At 41.7% G+C, this 16,523-nt stretch overlaps 1 protein-coding gene across 3 annotated transcripts in view; it reads right to left on the bottom strand.

Annotated features, from left to right (window-relative positions):
- Positions 1-16,523, bottom strand: part of acsl1b (acyl-CoA synthetase long chain family member 1b) — a 126,355-nt gene that overhangs the window by 13,974 nt on the left and 95,858 nt on the right. For all 3 annotated transcript variants that reach the window (XM_060915244.1, XM_060915243.1, XM_060915245.1), the window contains exons 14-15: positions 9,088-9,222; positions 8,120-8,215 (exon numbers count right to left, since the gene is read on the bottom strand). In XM_060915244.1, coding sequence (XP_060771227.1) covers positions 8,120-8,215; positions 9,088-9,222 — 231 coding nt within the window. The remainder of the gene's footprint in view (positions 1-8,119; positions 8,216-9,087; positions 9,223-16,523) is intronic.

Raw genomic sequence — 16,523 nt, forward strand, 5'->3', positions numbered from 1 at the left:
AGGCCTGCCTTACTGTAATGCCAAGAATGAGGTCAAGTCTGCTCTGATGATATTTATTGAGTCCTTGTTTTGTCTGGTCTTTGGCAGTTTTCTGGAAAGTAAGATGGGAAATCAGTGTATGGGGAAGGAATAGTAGAAAGGAAAGCGATGGAGAGAGATGGATGTTATTCCAGGTGGATTGTGAAGGAAAGGGGGATAAAAGTTATGAAGTGGTAGAAATTGTGGTGGCACCAATGTAAGAAGGAGTTCTATCTATAAATCTATTTGTTATACTAATCTGTAAATGCTACTGTAGTACCACCATTGCATGTAGGTTGACGAAACTGCACTTGTTCATTGTGTGAAGTTCTCTTTTATGTGTCATTGCTTGACCCAGTGTAATTTTGTGTTATGAAGACTGCATGATGCCATGGCATTTTTGTTATGACGATCACTAAATCGGAAAAAAGTAAAATGCACCCACTAAAGCCACTGTTGGTGGTTAGCAAAATTGCACCTGTTCATTGTGTGAAGTTATTTTTTTTATGTGTCACCGTTGTGTGATTTTGTGTTATGAAGTTTGCATGATGCCATGTCATGCCTGTTCGTTGTGTGAAATTATGAATATTCTTATTTTTAAACATACAGTTGAGTGTCACTATTGCTTGGCACAGTGGCATGTTGTGTTGCATCTACAACTAAATAAAAAAGGAAAGACACAAAATAAAAAGTAAAATGCACCCATAAAGTCATTGTTGGTGATAAATTGTGTCACATTCATCTCATTATCTTAGGCAGAGCAGTGGGTTTAAAAACAGGCTGATGAATATATGGACTAGTTGAATGAGGACTAAGGGCCTCTGCATGCTCTTGTGACAAGGCTTTCACAGATAGCTTTTCGCAGACAGTTGTAATTTATCGTTGAGCAGGGAGTAATAGGCGTGCGCGATGTTATTCACCGCCACAACGCAAGGGGGCACGAAGTTGCGAAATCGCTAGGAGTAGTTGGTGGGTGTGGTTAGTGGAGTGTTTATCCTCTGGTTACTTATAATGACTAGAACTGGAGTCGTATAGATGTACGTACTTCCTCACTTCCTCGATCAACCGCTCTTCGTGCTGCTCCATCTTCGCTCGTGTTTTTAAAAATGGCGGTAGTGAAAACAAACCAAACCAGGAAAGTAGGGAAGCGGAAGTGCGTGTACAGCGGATGTAGAGTGGACCTGGAGTGGACCAATCAGAGCCCTCTTGTCTGCGACGCTGTCTGCGAGGCTTCTGCGGTGGTCACAATTTTTGGGAGGTGTGCGCAGAGCGTCTGCGAAGGTGGGGGGACTACGCAGACGCCATCTGCGACGCCATCTGCGAGGACTGCGTTGTCAGCATAAATTGGCCTTTACCGGTATTGTTGAGTCTCTAAAATAGTCATTGAATTAAGTGACTTTTGTAGGTAAAATTAGGTGTTTAACAATCTGTTAAAAATACACCAGGATGCAGGAAATGGCATCTAATTAATTACAATTTTTCTGGGGGAGGACCCCCAGACCCCCCACCAGTGTGTCCCCTCCACATTAAAGATGCTTCTGACGTCCCTGGTTAAACCCAAAGAGGCAAGCTGGACACGGAAATTAATCATTCAAATAAAGACAAACGCTTTCATTGTTACATACAGTGTCTTGCAAAAAGTATTCATCCCCCTTGAAGTTTGTCCTGTTTTGTTGCATTACAAGCTGGAATTAAAATGGATTTTGGGGGGGATAGCACCATTTGATTTACACAACATACCGACAACTTTCAAGGTGAAAACTTGTTTTATTGTGACATAAATAATAATTAAGATGAAAAAAAAAACAGAAATCCGGAGTGTGCATAGGTATTCACCCCCTTTTGTATGAAACCCCTAAATAAGAGCCGGTCCAACCCATTCACTTCATAAGTCACATAATTAGTTTATTAAGATCAACTGTGTGCAATCAAAGTGTCACATGATCTGTCACATGATGTCTGTATAAACCAACCTGTTCTGGAAGGACCCTGACTCTGCAACACTACTAAGCAAGCAACATGAAAAACAAGGAGCCTCCAAACAGGTCAGAGACAAAGTTCTGGAGAAGTATAGATCAGGGTTGGGTTATAAAAAACGTCCCAAACTTTGAATATCCCACGGAGCACCATTAAATCCATGATAGCAAAATGGAAAGAATATGGCACCACTACAAATCTGACAAGAGAAGGCCGTCCAACAAAACTTACAGACCGGGCAAGGAGGGCATTAATCAGAGATGCAACAAAAATACCAAAGATAACACTGAAGGAGCTGCAAAGATCCACAGCGGAGATGGAAGTATCTGTCCACAAGACCACTTTAAGCCGTACACTCCACAGAGCGGAGCTTTATGGAAGAGTGGCCAGAAAAAAGTCACTGCTTAAAAAAAATTCACGTTTGGAGTTTGCCCAACAGCATGTGGCAGACTCCCCAAACACATGGAACAAGATTCTCTGGTCAGATAAGACTAAAATTGATCTTTTTGGCCATCATGGGAAATGCCATTCATGGCACAAACCCAACACCCTGAGAACACCATTCCTACAGTGAAGCATGGTGGTGGCAGCATCATGCTGTGGGGATATTTTTCATCTGCAGGGACAGCAAAGCTGGTCAGGACTGAAGGAAAGATGGATGGCACGAAATACAGGGCAATTCTGGAGGAAAACCTGTTTGAGTCGGCCAGAGGTTTAAGACCTGGATGAAGGCTCATGTTCCAGCAGCACAATGACCCTAAACATACTACTAAAGCTACACTGGAGTGGTTTAAAGGGAAGCATTTAAATGTCTTGGAATGGCCTAATCAAAGCCCAGACCTCAGTCCAATTGAGAATCTGTGGCATAACTTGAAGATCGCTGTACACCAACGCAACCCATCTAACTTGAAGGAGTTGGAGCAGTTTTGTCTTGAGGAATGGGCAAAAATCCCAGTGGCTAGATGTGCTAAGCTAATAGAGACATACCCCAAGAGACTTGCAGCTGTAACTGCAGCAAAAGGTGGCTCTACAAAGTATTGACTTTGATGGGTGAATACCTATGGACACTCCAGATTTCTGTTTTTTCAACTTAATTATTGTTTGTGTCACAATAAAACAACAATTTTCACCTTTAAAGTGGTAGGCATGTTGGGTAAATCAAATGGTGCTAACTGCCCAAAAATCCATTTTAATTCCAGCTTGTAATGCGACAAAACAGGACAAACACAAAAGGGGATGAATACTTTTGCAAGGCACTGTATTTTGTCTAACATTCAATTTAATTACTATAGTACTTTTAAGAATCGTCACAAAGCAGTTTCACAGAAACCCAGATGTAGATTTAGATCTCTAATAAGCAATCCAGTGAAGTGACAGCAGCAATGACATCCAGACACTCGGATTATAGATCATTACTCTTCTGCAAACGTATACTATATGTTCAAATAGTGGCAAATGTTTTGAAACTAGAACGTCAAGGACGTATGAGCTCATCTGGCCTGCCATCAAAACAACCATGAGTACCAAAACATCCAAAAGAACTGAAATGTGACAGAGAGGACCAACCTCCACGACAAATTATTTACAACAGGAAAATCAACAAAGGACTAATTTTGTTCCCCGAGTGAAGATCGACCCGAAACATCGATCAGAACTGAATTCGCATGATAAATGAGAGGAGATACAATTCTAGTCAGAAGGAAATGTGTTAAGTTGACCTAATTACTGATTTGTTCACAAAAAATTGACAACATAATGGCCAAGTTTTGTGCAGAAGGTCTAGTTCTTTCAAATAAAATAATCAGAACTGAAATCCATCGAGAACTGAGGGAGGACTCTTACAAAAAAAAGTTTATTCAAGTGTGCTTCTAGTATACTTCTTTTAAACTAAAAATAAGAGAGTATGCTTTCAGTTTACTTTTTATTTACTTATCAGAGATATACTTAATAAAGTTATACAGAAGTATACTTGGCTTATACTGAAAAATAGAAAAGTCTAAGTATATTAAGCTTATACTTAAACTTTTGATCAAGATATATTTAACAAAAGTGTAGTAAAGTATTAAAATATTTGTGCCTTATGTTTAAGTGGACTTGCCCTGTAGTTGTGCTTCAGCATTGTTGACTCTTAGGTATGTCTGTGGTTCCATATAAGGTTTTGTTTTTAATTTCTTCTGAATGGGATAATTACATTGTGATTACATTACATTTTTGTGATTAAAATTGAGTGATATGTTAAATATTAAGTTATTACTGAAAAACTATTGATCAAAAAAACAAAGACACTGAGAAATGGTCCTATAAACAACTTTACCAATATAAAAGATTACCAGGACTACAAAAATGCAGAAAAATAGGCTTTACTGATCCAAATGCACCTGTTGGTTCAAAAGTTAAAGTGCATAGAACCTCACAGCACAACATGAAGTTACCTTAAAATATAATATAAATGCCTCAGCTTTCATGTAAGAAAAAAACTATTAATACTAGTACTGTGTGCAGGCAGTCTCTCCTGAAGACTAAGTTAAACAATAATTATAAACTAATAAAATAAATGGCTCAGGCTTCATAGAAGAAAAAAAAACAATTTGAACAGAATCTCACAGTATGATGCTGAAGCTGCCTAAACAATGGAAAATAAAATACCATTTTGGCAAAAATGTTGGCATCCATTAATTTCTTGTATTAAGTAAAAAAAAAATAAAGTGCACACAGTCCTTCACTGTAAACATAACACCCTTTCAGTAACAGAATTTAAGCCTAAACCGCCCAATCTGGCAACACTGCGCGCATGCTGCTTATCTTGAATGTATACACGGAAGTAAGGCAGAAGGTAGTTTGTCGACGTCACCTCAAGACGACGCCAACGATTGGTCAAATTTGCGGGAAAGTTGCGGTGATTGGATATAATTGCAGCACCGCCCTGAATCCGCGGGGATTGGTTGAATTTGCAAATCGCAACATCCTGGAGGCTCTGTTTTTTTGCTTGGCCCAGACTCTGTCTCCTCACTCACTGTAGCTTTAGGTACTAAAAATCGATCCATTTTGTCTCTGGTAAAGGCTAGCTGAAGTTCGATAAATGTCCGCAATAGTACCTTATTCTGGTTTATTTTTCCTCACGTTGCGCCCCCCCCCCCTTAAGAACACTGGCGCCCCCCGGGGGGGCGCGCCCCACAATTTGAAAAGCCCTGCTATAAAGTATACTTTTATAAACTAAAAAGTGGACTAGAAGTGTGTAACGAGTAAACCAACAGTATATTTCCAGTATACTACAAAATATACTTGAGTAAACTAAAAAGTGGACTAGAAGTATAAAACAAGTAAACTCATAGTATATTTCCAGTATACTATGAAGTACGCTTTTGTAAACTAAAGAGTGGAATACAAGTAGGGAACTAGTAAACTATTAGTATATAAGTTTACTTGTGGTATACTTGCAGTACAAAATAAAAAATACTAGTTGTATACTCAAAGTTTACTTCTCTTCGACTTAAAGTATACTTTTTATAAACTAAAAGTGGGCCAATTTAGTCCCAAGAAGTATTAGCTTAGTTTACTTACAAGTACATTGATATCAGCATATCAATGTACACAAAAGGATACTTAAGGAAATATACTTTAACTTTACTTAAGTACACTTAATAAAATTAAGAAGGGAAGATCGAGCCAAAACATTGATCAGACCTGGAATCGGATGAGAAATGAGAGAGGAGATACAATTCTAGTGAGGGGACTGGAAAATTAGTTAATTTGGCCTAATTGGTAACTCGTTAGCAAGAAATCTGACAAAACAACAACCAACGTTTGTGCAGAGTGATGAGTTCTTTCAAACAAAACAATTGGAATGGAAATCCGTGGAGAACTGACGGAGGAGATACGATTGAACTGAATTGTAGACGACGGATGCTACGCCACAGCAATAACTCATCGGCTTCATGGTCAGATGAGCTAATGATGTTCAGTATGAACAAACTGTGAATAAGAATCCTGAGATGAGCACCGGACATAATCTTTGATTTTAGCAGCAGCAGGTACAACTCTACCAGTGGTGGCTGGTAGTCTTTCAAACAGGGGAGGCTGGTCGGTTACGATATTTCCAGATTTTAAAATAAAAAACACATCAATTTTGCCCATACTCTTGCCTCTGATCTGGCTGATTGTTGGCAGGGTCACAAACTGTGAAATAACAGGTTCTTCTGGCCCATTAGCCTACTGTCCAATATACATGATGGTGGTGTTGGGGGGGGGTATATTTTAACATTTTATATTTTAAAATTGTGGCATGTTGTTTAAAAATTGATCATTATTGAAAGCAGCTCTTTGTCAGGAACCTCAGCAGTAACAGCAGAGTGTTCTGGAATAGGCACAAGCACTGACCTTGGGGAGCCAAACATAGAGCTGGGTGCCACACATTTCATTCAATGACACTTTCCCTATATTTTACTTATTTTGACTGAGAAATGTTTTATTGACAATTTTGATAACCCTTCACTTTTAATCCAGGTCTGTAGTGTGAAATGTTCTCGGCTGTGTTTTTGTTTAAAAATGTTTTCCAAATTGTAGCTGTGTTTAATTCATATCCAGAGAAATATATATTCCAATATAATATACTCAGCATAAACATTTTAAATAGATTCTATATTTTTGGTCCATCCATGACATATTACTAAAGTAGCCTATTTACTGTTGTTGATGTGGGTCACTTGCTGTTAGCCAATTCACTTTCTCGTACCAGGAGAGCTGAAAGGAACGAGTATTATTCCCTACCTTTTTCACCAAGTCAATTTGAGGCGTTGGTCTACCCTGCTCTTTAATTTTAATTTTTTCCTCGAAAGGAAGACTGGCAAATGGCTTCGCCAAAATTAAATCAGCAATGCTTGGCATCCGTGCGCAGCTTTCTTGCTAGCTGACTAGCCCCCTCAAGTTCAAGTTCAGTCACTCAAATAAACAAAATTTCTGGAACTAAGATAGCAAACTTGGCAACACTATATTTACACTTTATTTACAATGAAAATATATACAAACTAAAAAAGCTGGTAGAAACCGTATGTAATGAATGAAATCGAAATGTAAGCTGATCTCTTACAATACACCACAGCACTTGCAAATCTGCATGGGACTGAACTGAGATTCACCGCTGCCTGTCTATATTTGAAACGAGCTGTCAATCAAAGAAAATATCCGGCTGCTTTCACTAATCACCAGTCTCCTCGCGGAAAGCTTTGCCATGTCCCTCCCACTGTGAGGCTGGGAGTCCGATAGGCGGGCGTTTTCGCAGTATTTGTCCAATAATCGTCTTGCATTTTGATACTGAAAAGCGCATAGCTCCCAAATGCCATTGAAGTCCACTGAGGCTGGGAGTCCGTGGGACTCCGTGGGCGGGCGTTTTCGCAGTATTTGTCCAATAACCGTCTTGCATTTTGAGATTGAAAAGCGCAGAGCTCCCAAATGCCATTGAAGTCCATTGAGGCTGGGAGTCCGTGAGACTCAGTGGGCGGGCGTTTTCGCAGTATTTGTCCAATAATCGTCTTGCATTTTGATATTGAAAAGCGCATAGCACCCAAATGCCATTGAAGTGCACTGAGGCTGGGCTGCATCGCGCTGTCACGAGGGGGAAAAACTCACGTACACATTAGGCGAACTGGGGAAAGTTATAACGGGATGATTTCGCACTGTAGTTGGGTTGAGCACATATATTTCTATGATTCTGGATCTGAAATAGCAATGTTATAAGGTCGGCTATAACATAAGCCTAGCGCAATTCATCCTACACGATGTTCGTCATTTTTAGAGGAGGCTGAGCCTCCCTCGTTGTCTTAGAGCAATCGCCCGTGAACTCTACAGAGTGCAATAGTAATATACAGGTTTCGAATAACATTTTTCAGTTTCAATTCAACTTCACAGACAGCACGGAGAACAATAATGACCCAGAACTGCTTAAAAAGTGTAACGGTGTGAAGATGTATGATATTGTTTCATCCATACTGCTTATCTGTCAGGGTGGCAAGGAACGCTAGAGCCAATACCAGCTGACTCTGTACGAGAGGTAGGGTTGAAACAGTTTCAATTCTTGGAATTAATAGGCATAACTGTACGTGTGTGCATGTGTGAGTGTGATTTGAACCTGGCATCCCAGAGCTGCACGCAGGAAAGTCAGGATGTGAGGAGAGACAGGAGCAGCACCAGTCAGCATCATGCGCACTCTGCCTCCGACACTGGCCTGCAGGGGGCAGCAGAAACAACAGCTTTCAGCCACATAAGCCCTGTGTCCGAAATCGCTCCCTACTCACTATATAGGGCACTATATAGTGGGGACGCCATTTTGTAGTGCTGTCCGAAACCTTAGTGAGGATTATTAACACCCTATATAGTGCACTCAAAGTTATCTCACAATGCATCACATAGTGTACAACGATGGTCACTAACCAAAGCAATATATCCCATCATGCATTGCGGTCGTGCTGAAAGAAATCAAATTAAAAGTTTCAAAAGGCAGCAGCCTTGATTTAAAAAAACTGAAAGATGCAGGTACTTTGTATTGATTAATGTGGGAAATACGCTCAGTAGAATGTGTATTTATCACAAAAATACATGCCTGTGTTTATTATTTTGAAAACCCACAAGCTGACTGATCTATTGTGCGACAGTAATGGTGTGAATAACGGCGCGGCGGACTAGTGTCTGAAAGCGTTTTTTCATTTTACCAATGAGCTCACTATACAGTCCTCTATATAGTAATTCCCTATATAGGGAGTAGTGAGTAGTGAACGAGTGAGCGATTTCGGACACAGGGAAGGCCTCAGATACACTATACACACGAAACTGCGAACAGGGATATTTCCATTACACCAAAAACACATGGAAAGTGTACTGTGTGTTACAGGCAGAGCTATATTTATAGCGTACCACATCCCAGATATTTTATTTTCAGAATGAAAGACAGGACTCTAGGATCCAGCTTGTGAGAGCAGATCCAGAGCTGTGATCCCAAGTAGTGAAAAAGCAACAATAAGAGTAACATTAAAAAGTAGTATTGGAAGACGGGGCTAAACTTCTCCAAGCTGAATGAGGCAGGAGTGAGTGAATAATTACCTGGACTTTCTTAAAGATGATTTTGTCCCACAGACTGTTTCTCCTCATAATGCCACTCATCATCTCGGCCTCTTTCCTCCGGAAGGCGAATTCTAAGATCCACTTCTTCAGAGGAGTGTTGGCCTGCCCAAAGATCTGAAATGCACACAGTGTAGTCGTTCCTATATACTCTGACTGGACAAGTAAGGAGTAAAATCACAACAGGGTGTGCTATGATAGGAAAACAATCATGGCGAACTGGTGTGATGAGGCCTGACGTGAAGCAGAGTTATCGTTTTAATGTCAATTTTTTTTTTTTTCCTAGAACACCACATTCTGAAGAGTATTATTTATTTAGATTAAGAAAGAATGAGAAGTCATCAATCAATCAATCAATCAATCAATCAATCAATCAATCAATCAATCAATGTCCTTTATTTAATCAGGTAAAAGAGTCATTGACAGTAAAATCGTTTTTCCAAGAGGGCAGCATAAACAATATTACAGTAAAAATACAACCAGACAAAACACACCTGGTGCTATTGGCTGGCGTTTAGTGGTACAGTGTCTTGCAAAAGTATTCATCCCCCTTGGTGCTTGTCCTGTTTTGTCGCATTACAAGCTGGAATTAAAATGGATTTTTGGGGGGATAGCACCATTTTGATTTACACAACATGCCTACCACTTTAAAGGAGAAAACTGTTGTTTTATTGTGACACAAACAAGAATTAAGATGAAAAAACAGAAATCTGGAGTGTGCATAGGTATTCACCCCCTTTCGTATGAAACCCCTAAATAAGAGCCGGTCCAACCAATTCACTTCATAAGTCACATAATTAGTTGATTAAGATCAACTGTGTGCAATCAAAGTGTCACATGATCTGTCACATGGTGTCTGTATAAATCAACCTGTTCTGGAAGGACCCTGACTCTGCTACACTACTAAGCAAGCAACATGAAAACCAAGAAGCCTCCAAACAGGTCAGAGACAAAGTTGTGGAGAAGTATAGATCAGGGTTGGGTTATAAAAAATATCCCAAACTTTGAATATCCCAGGGAGCACCATTAAATCCGTTTTAGCAAAATGGAAAGAATATGGCACCACCAGGGCCGGAGTGGGCCCTGTTTTCAGTCCGGGAGTTTAATTCACATTCAGGCCACTTTGAAATGGAGGAATTTGAACCAATGCTTGTGCATTACATGCCGCATACGCCTCGAAAATAATGGCAAATCAACAATGCTGGGTACTCAGCAACCGGCAGATAAAGCGTGAGGATGCATTAGGCAACTCAAAAATGGTTAAATGAAATGTAGGCTAAAGCAAGTGTTCGATTCTGCTTAGAATATTGGCATACGCATACACCTCTTCTAAGTTATATATTTAACAACAATTATTTAACATCAAATATGACTTCTAGGCCTGTGTTCATAACCACAATGTGCGCGCGCCTGTGGAAATGCACGGTGTGACAGCGAGATGAAATAGGCTGGATGAGGAAATAACGCGCAACAGCACATTTGGGACCTGTTCATCTAAAATTGTTAATAACTGGGATGTAAAGCAATGTCCGGTTCTTCTTAGAATTAAGACATACACCACATCTATACCGTGTAAATTGCGAGATTTCACATGACATCAAAAAGCTGAATTGACATCGCAAACTATCGACACATTATAGGCCTAGCATAGACTGATAAAATCGACAAACAGGGTTATCATACTCCATATCTTTCGTAACCTACCAGCTGGTCTTGAGAACATATCTGTCAATTTGGCACATTTTGCTGCCACCTCCTTCCTTTTTTTAAGCTTCGCCCTTTCGGTTCCACCTGGCCTCTTTCTGCCCTCCATCACTGACGCGCGCTGTTTCGCGCCAATGTTGTTTAAGTTCCCCGCAATACAGAGGAGGAGTCTTGGACCAAACCAACTGCAATAGAGGGGAGGGGAGAATTTCCTTATTTGGTAGCGCCTATTTAATCTGCTGCGATGCTGTCGGCGTCTGGGCTGCCATGTGAAAATGCAGAGTGCAGTTGAATTGATGATTAATGCAAGAATAAGATCAGTGACCAAAATTAGTGAAAATTATTTTCCCCATGCTCCAAGCAGGCCACCATTGATGGTTTGGGCCGGGGATGGTCCCGGCTAAATATAGGGCCACCCCGGCACTGGGCACCACTACAAACATGACAAGAGAAGGCCGCCCACCAAAACTCACAGACCGGGCAAGAAGGGCATTAATCAGAGATGCAACAAAGACACCAAAGATAACACTGAAGGAGCTGCAAAGATCCACAGTGGAGCAGGGCTTTACATTAGCACCCGCCCACCCGCCAAATGTGGGTAAAATTCGGCTTTGGCGGGTAATAACTTTAGTCTCACTAGCCACTTTGGCAGGTGGTTTATTATAATCACCGAGGTCTGTGATGCACCATATTTAAATGAGAGGGGTGAATTACACATCACACAAGAGATCTCATCTCATCTCATTATCTGTAGCTGCTTTATCCTGTTCTACAGGGTCGCAGGCAAGCTGGAGCCTATCCCAGCCGACTACGGGCGAGAGGCGGGGTACACCCTGGACAAGTCGCCAGGTCATCACAGGGCTGACACATAGACACAGACAACCATTCACACTCACATTCACACCTACGGTCAATTTAGAGTCACCAGTTAACCTAACCTGCATGTCTTTGGACTGTGGGGGAAACCGGAGCACCCGGAGGAAACGGGGAGAACACGCAAACTCCACACAGAAAGGCCCTCGCCGGCCCCGGGGCTCGAACCCGAACCTTCTTGCTGTGAGGCAACAGCGATAACCACTACACCACTGTGCCACCCGGATTGGCTAGTTCATACCAAAATTGAAAATACCATGTACTGCGAAGACTGTAGAAAGTCTGGCAAAGACAGGCACCAGTAATTTTAAACTCGAAACTATAAAGGACCACGAAAAGTCAAATACACACATCGGTACTAGAACATCAAAACCGGCGAAGACGGCTGGTTCACTACAGGACAGCATTGCTTTCAGTCCCTGGCTGTCATGAAGTCGGCTGAGCTGGAGAGGATGGAGCTGCTGGTTAGAAACGTTCACGCGACTGGAAAGAAGTTGATCTCACCCCAGCTATCAACTTATGGCCTGCTGGAAGCCTCAGGTCACGAAGACCATTTTTCATGGACCATTCAGACTCATCTGATAATGAATGTAATGAGGACATTTAATGTCTCTCTCTACACATGTTCACACACACACACACACACACACACACACACACACACACACACACACTATTAATAGATAATACATAATATACTTGATAATACACATAATACTTGCATATCAAAACATTTGATGTTTTTCAATGATAAATGTTTTGAATTGGACTTTTAATATTAGAATCAGTTCAGTTGTACTGAATGTTATTTTTCATATTATACGATATTTCATATTGTAAGGGGCTTGAATTTGAGTTCAATAAACAGAATACTCTGTTTATATTTTTGTCTGAATTGGTTGCATGTTTTCATATAGGGAGCTCCCTTAACAGCACTGAATACTTGAGTGCTACTGTAGAGATACATTATACGCTGCCATTCATAATTAAATCTAGATCTTCCGAACTTTAACGCATCATGGTGAAGAAAAAACTGTGATTTCCTGGCAACAAAATTGTGGCTAGTGACTCGGGAAAACCACTAGCCACAGTGGCCGGTGAGCAAAAGAGTTAACGTAAAGCCCTGCTGCATGGAGATGGGAGTATTTGTCCATAGGACCACTTTAAGCCGTACACTCCACAGAGTGGGGCTTTTTGGAAGAGTGGCCAGAAAAAAGTCATTGCTTAAAAAAAAAAAAATAATAATAATAATAATTAATTAAAAAAAAAACCCTTTGGAGTTTGCCCAGCAGCGTGTGGCAGACTCCCCAAACACATGGAACAAGATTCTCTGGTCAAATAAGACAAAAATTGAACTTTTCGTCCATCATGTGGAATGCCATGTGTGGCACAAACCCAACACCCTGAGAACACCATTCCTACAGTGAACCATGGTGGTGGCAGCATCATGCTGTGGGGATGTTTTTCATCTGCAGGGACAGGAAAGCTGGTCAGGACTGAAGGAAAGATGGATGGCAATAAATACAGGGCAATTCTGGAGGAAAACCTGTTTGAGTCGGCCGGAGGTTTGCAACTGGGACGAAGATTCACATTCCAGCAGGACAATGACCCTAAACATACTGCTAAAGCTACACTGGAGTGGTGTAAAGAGAAACATTTAAATGTCTTGGAATGGCCTAATCAAAGCCCAGACCTCAATCCAGTTGAGAATCTGTGGCATAACTTGAAGATTGCTGTACATTGCAACCCATCTAACTTGAAGGAGTTGGAGCAGTTTTGCCTGGAGGAATGGGCAAAAATCCCAGTGGCTAGATGTTATTATTATTATTCATACACACTTCTCCAGTTTTTTCTGTCTGTTGCAGACCTGTTTACCCCAAATTTGCCCTGTCAGTAGTCTTGCAGTATCTTGTCAGTAGTTTTGGTAAGCTGTCAGTAGGAATTTTACTGGGGTCCAATCTATGTATTGTATCGGAGACAAAAAGTAGAAAGCAGCCTATTAGATAATAGTACTCATTCAAGTTGAAAGTGATACATTACATGAACAAAATTTAAAAAATTAAAATATAGCACTGGTCTTATTTTTTTCTGTCAAGTTAAGCACCTGTGAGAACCAAAAAGCAAACCCATGTAAGATTCTACATCGGCTCCATAATCCTCATATTACCAAGCCTAGACTCTAAGGTCTACTTGTTGACTCCTCATACATTTCATTATTTCAGTATATCTGAAATAACCAGAAGACTAGCAGTAATACTTATTTAGGATGCTACAATAAGAAAAAATATTTCAGAGACCATAAGGCATGGCCACAGATCGTGATAGGAGTCTTTATATTTTTGCGACGACTTCTGGTATTTCTTTGCAGGACTATCAATAATGCTATCGGCCTTTCGCTTCGCGGCCGCCATGATTGTGTGCTCAGAAACCAAAGTTGAAACAATGGAACCTTCCCACAATGCAACGTACGGTAAACGTGGCTTAAACGTGATTAAACATGGCCGCGCCCATGACTATACGATCGATGTTCGATTCCCACAATAAATATGATTATAAGGTAAGTCATGAACAGGGTTTTTTCTAGAAAAATTTAGTATGAGGGCGCTCACCATGGCGAGGGAGCGAAGCGGGGGGGAGATGGTGCCGGTTGTCCCCCCCCCCCACCGTGCAAAGCCTTTGAAAAATGCTCCAATGGGACATTCTGAGGCTATCTGAGAGGGAAATTGTAACAAATTGTCTGTCAACATTGAAAAAGACAGAAGTAATCTTCTTCTGCCCCGGACAGTCTTTGGCTTTCTTCCGTTTCGTGCCGCGGGATGACATCTTTAAATGCCCAAGCGTCAACAAAAACAACTCGCGAACTACTTCTGTCAAAAGCTCCCGCGCCGGTGGGTGAAAGGTCATTCAGTCTCGAGAAATCTCGCTCTACAAGTCAGCTGACCTTGTATGTAACCCATGTCAAATCTCGCGAGAGCAGCCGCGACAACTAAACAACTAAACAACATGGCGGCTCGGTCTGGAAAACACCAATTCGGATTGTTTTTGCACCGTCTGGCGGTGTATCTACTATGATTGGAATATTTTTGGAGCAATTATAATGTATTTGATGATCAGACACATTGTCACGTAGTGTTGCTGGGATGTTTTCACGGAGTCGGTAAGGGGGCGCACGCCGAGAGTAAGAGGGCGCAGTTCCCCCATTTAGACGAAAGCCTGATGAAACATTTGGCAACATTTCGGCCATAAATCGTAGTTTTTGGACAAGAATTCGTAGTCCGTATTTCGTTTTGAAAAATCGTAGGAACTACAGACAAATCGTAGGAGTAAACAGGTCTGCTGTTGGTATGTTTTTCTCCTGTAAATAGAGGGGAACCATCAGGGACTTCTAACCCTAGGCTGACACTTGCATGACTTTTGGCCACGATTTTGTCGTGGCAAGTCGTGCCATTTTGGGGCACGAACTGGGAGGCTCCCGCACTGTTCACGACTAGTTCACGCATAGTTCACGACGAGTTCACGAATGCGTGCCCGTCCACATTCACGAACTGGCACGACGAGTTCACGCATAGTTTACGCACTTCCCGCATTGGCACGACGAGTTTGCGCAATTCGGACGGTGTCGTGCCGACTTGGGCACGCCTGTGTCATGCACAACCTCATCCTCATCAGATACCCACATGCAATTTCAGAAGTGGACCGCGAAGATCCGGACACACATGATCTGATCCCTGGTGGATGGAGGACTGACCGACACCTGCAGGGGCTGCTGCCTCTAACCGGCCATCATACCCAGAAGGATGCAAAGGATCAGCGAGACTACCTGTCACATTACTACATGTCCCCTGCTGGTGCTGTCCCTCGGCAAGAAAGAATGGTAGTAGCTTCATGAGCTGCATCCACAGTTGTTCCATTTTTGAAATAAAAGAAACGACCCCCCCCCCCCCCCCCCAAAAAAAAGTCATGAAGGAATAGAAAATTAAAGACATTAAAGAAAAAAGCAAGAAAAAAATTTGCGAATGGCAAGAAGTGTCCGGGAAGCCCTATATATACCCCCGCACCGACGCGAGCGCCACTGTTGCGCAGTAGTCGTGAACTGCTCGTGCCATGCGCAAACTGTTCGTGAAGTGCGTAAACTAGTCGTGAATTGCTCGTGCCATCAATGCGTGACCGTGTCAGTGGGAAGGCACGGCCACGCTGCGACGCGCACCAATTCGTGAACATGTCGTGAACTACTCGTGAACTCGACGTGAGCTGTTCGTGAACTATTCGTGGCAGTTCGTGACAGTTGTGGCATGGCGCGCACTTCCACGCACTGGCACGCATCCTCCTGCATTGTCCCGACGAGATCACGAACAGTTTGTGCATAGTTCACGACCCGGTCGCGAAATTTTGTCATGACCAAAATTTTGAACATTTCAAAATTCTCGTCCCGACATGGCACGCAGTCACGATGGGTTTACGCACACTTCACGCCAGTTTACGACTAGTTTGCGCACTGGCACGACTCGAGTCGTGCCAATGCGTGCCACGGAATCGTGCAAGTGTCAGCCTAGCCTAAGTCTTCAGAGAAGGCCCAAACATATGAGCATTTCAAATGTTATATTTAATTTCTTTCCTTTTTTTTATTTTTCATTTTTCATCATTTCATTATAATTAATCTCTTCTAATTCTACTTTGGCTTCATTTTCTATCAAATGTGCTTCAGAAATGAAAGGGTTACTGTCCTGAAAACATTAGTTATCCAGTGAGATTTTTTTTGTTTGTTGTCTCTAGGCTGAGAAGAGTTTAGAGCTGCTCACTCATTGGTTAGGACTTCACTGCCAGGACAGAAGGCCATGGCA

Source organism: Neoarius graeffei, chromosome 2 (genome assembly GCF_027579695.1).
Source record: "Neoarius graeffei isolate fNeoGra1 chromosome 2, fNeoGra1.pri, whole genome shotgun sequence".
NCBI classification, from domain to species: domain Eukaryota; kingdom Metazoa; phylum Chordata; class Actinopteri; order Siluriformes; family Ariidae; genus Neoarius; species Neoarius graeffei.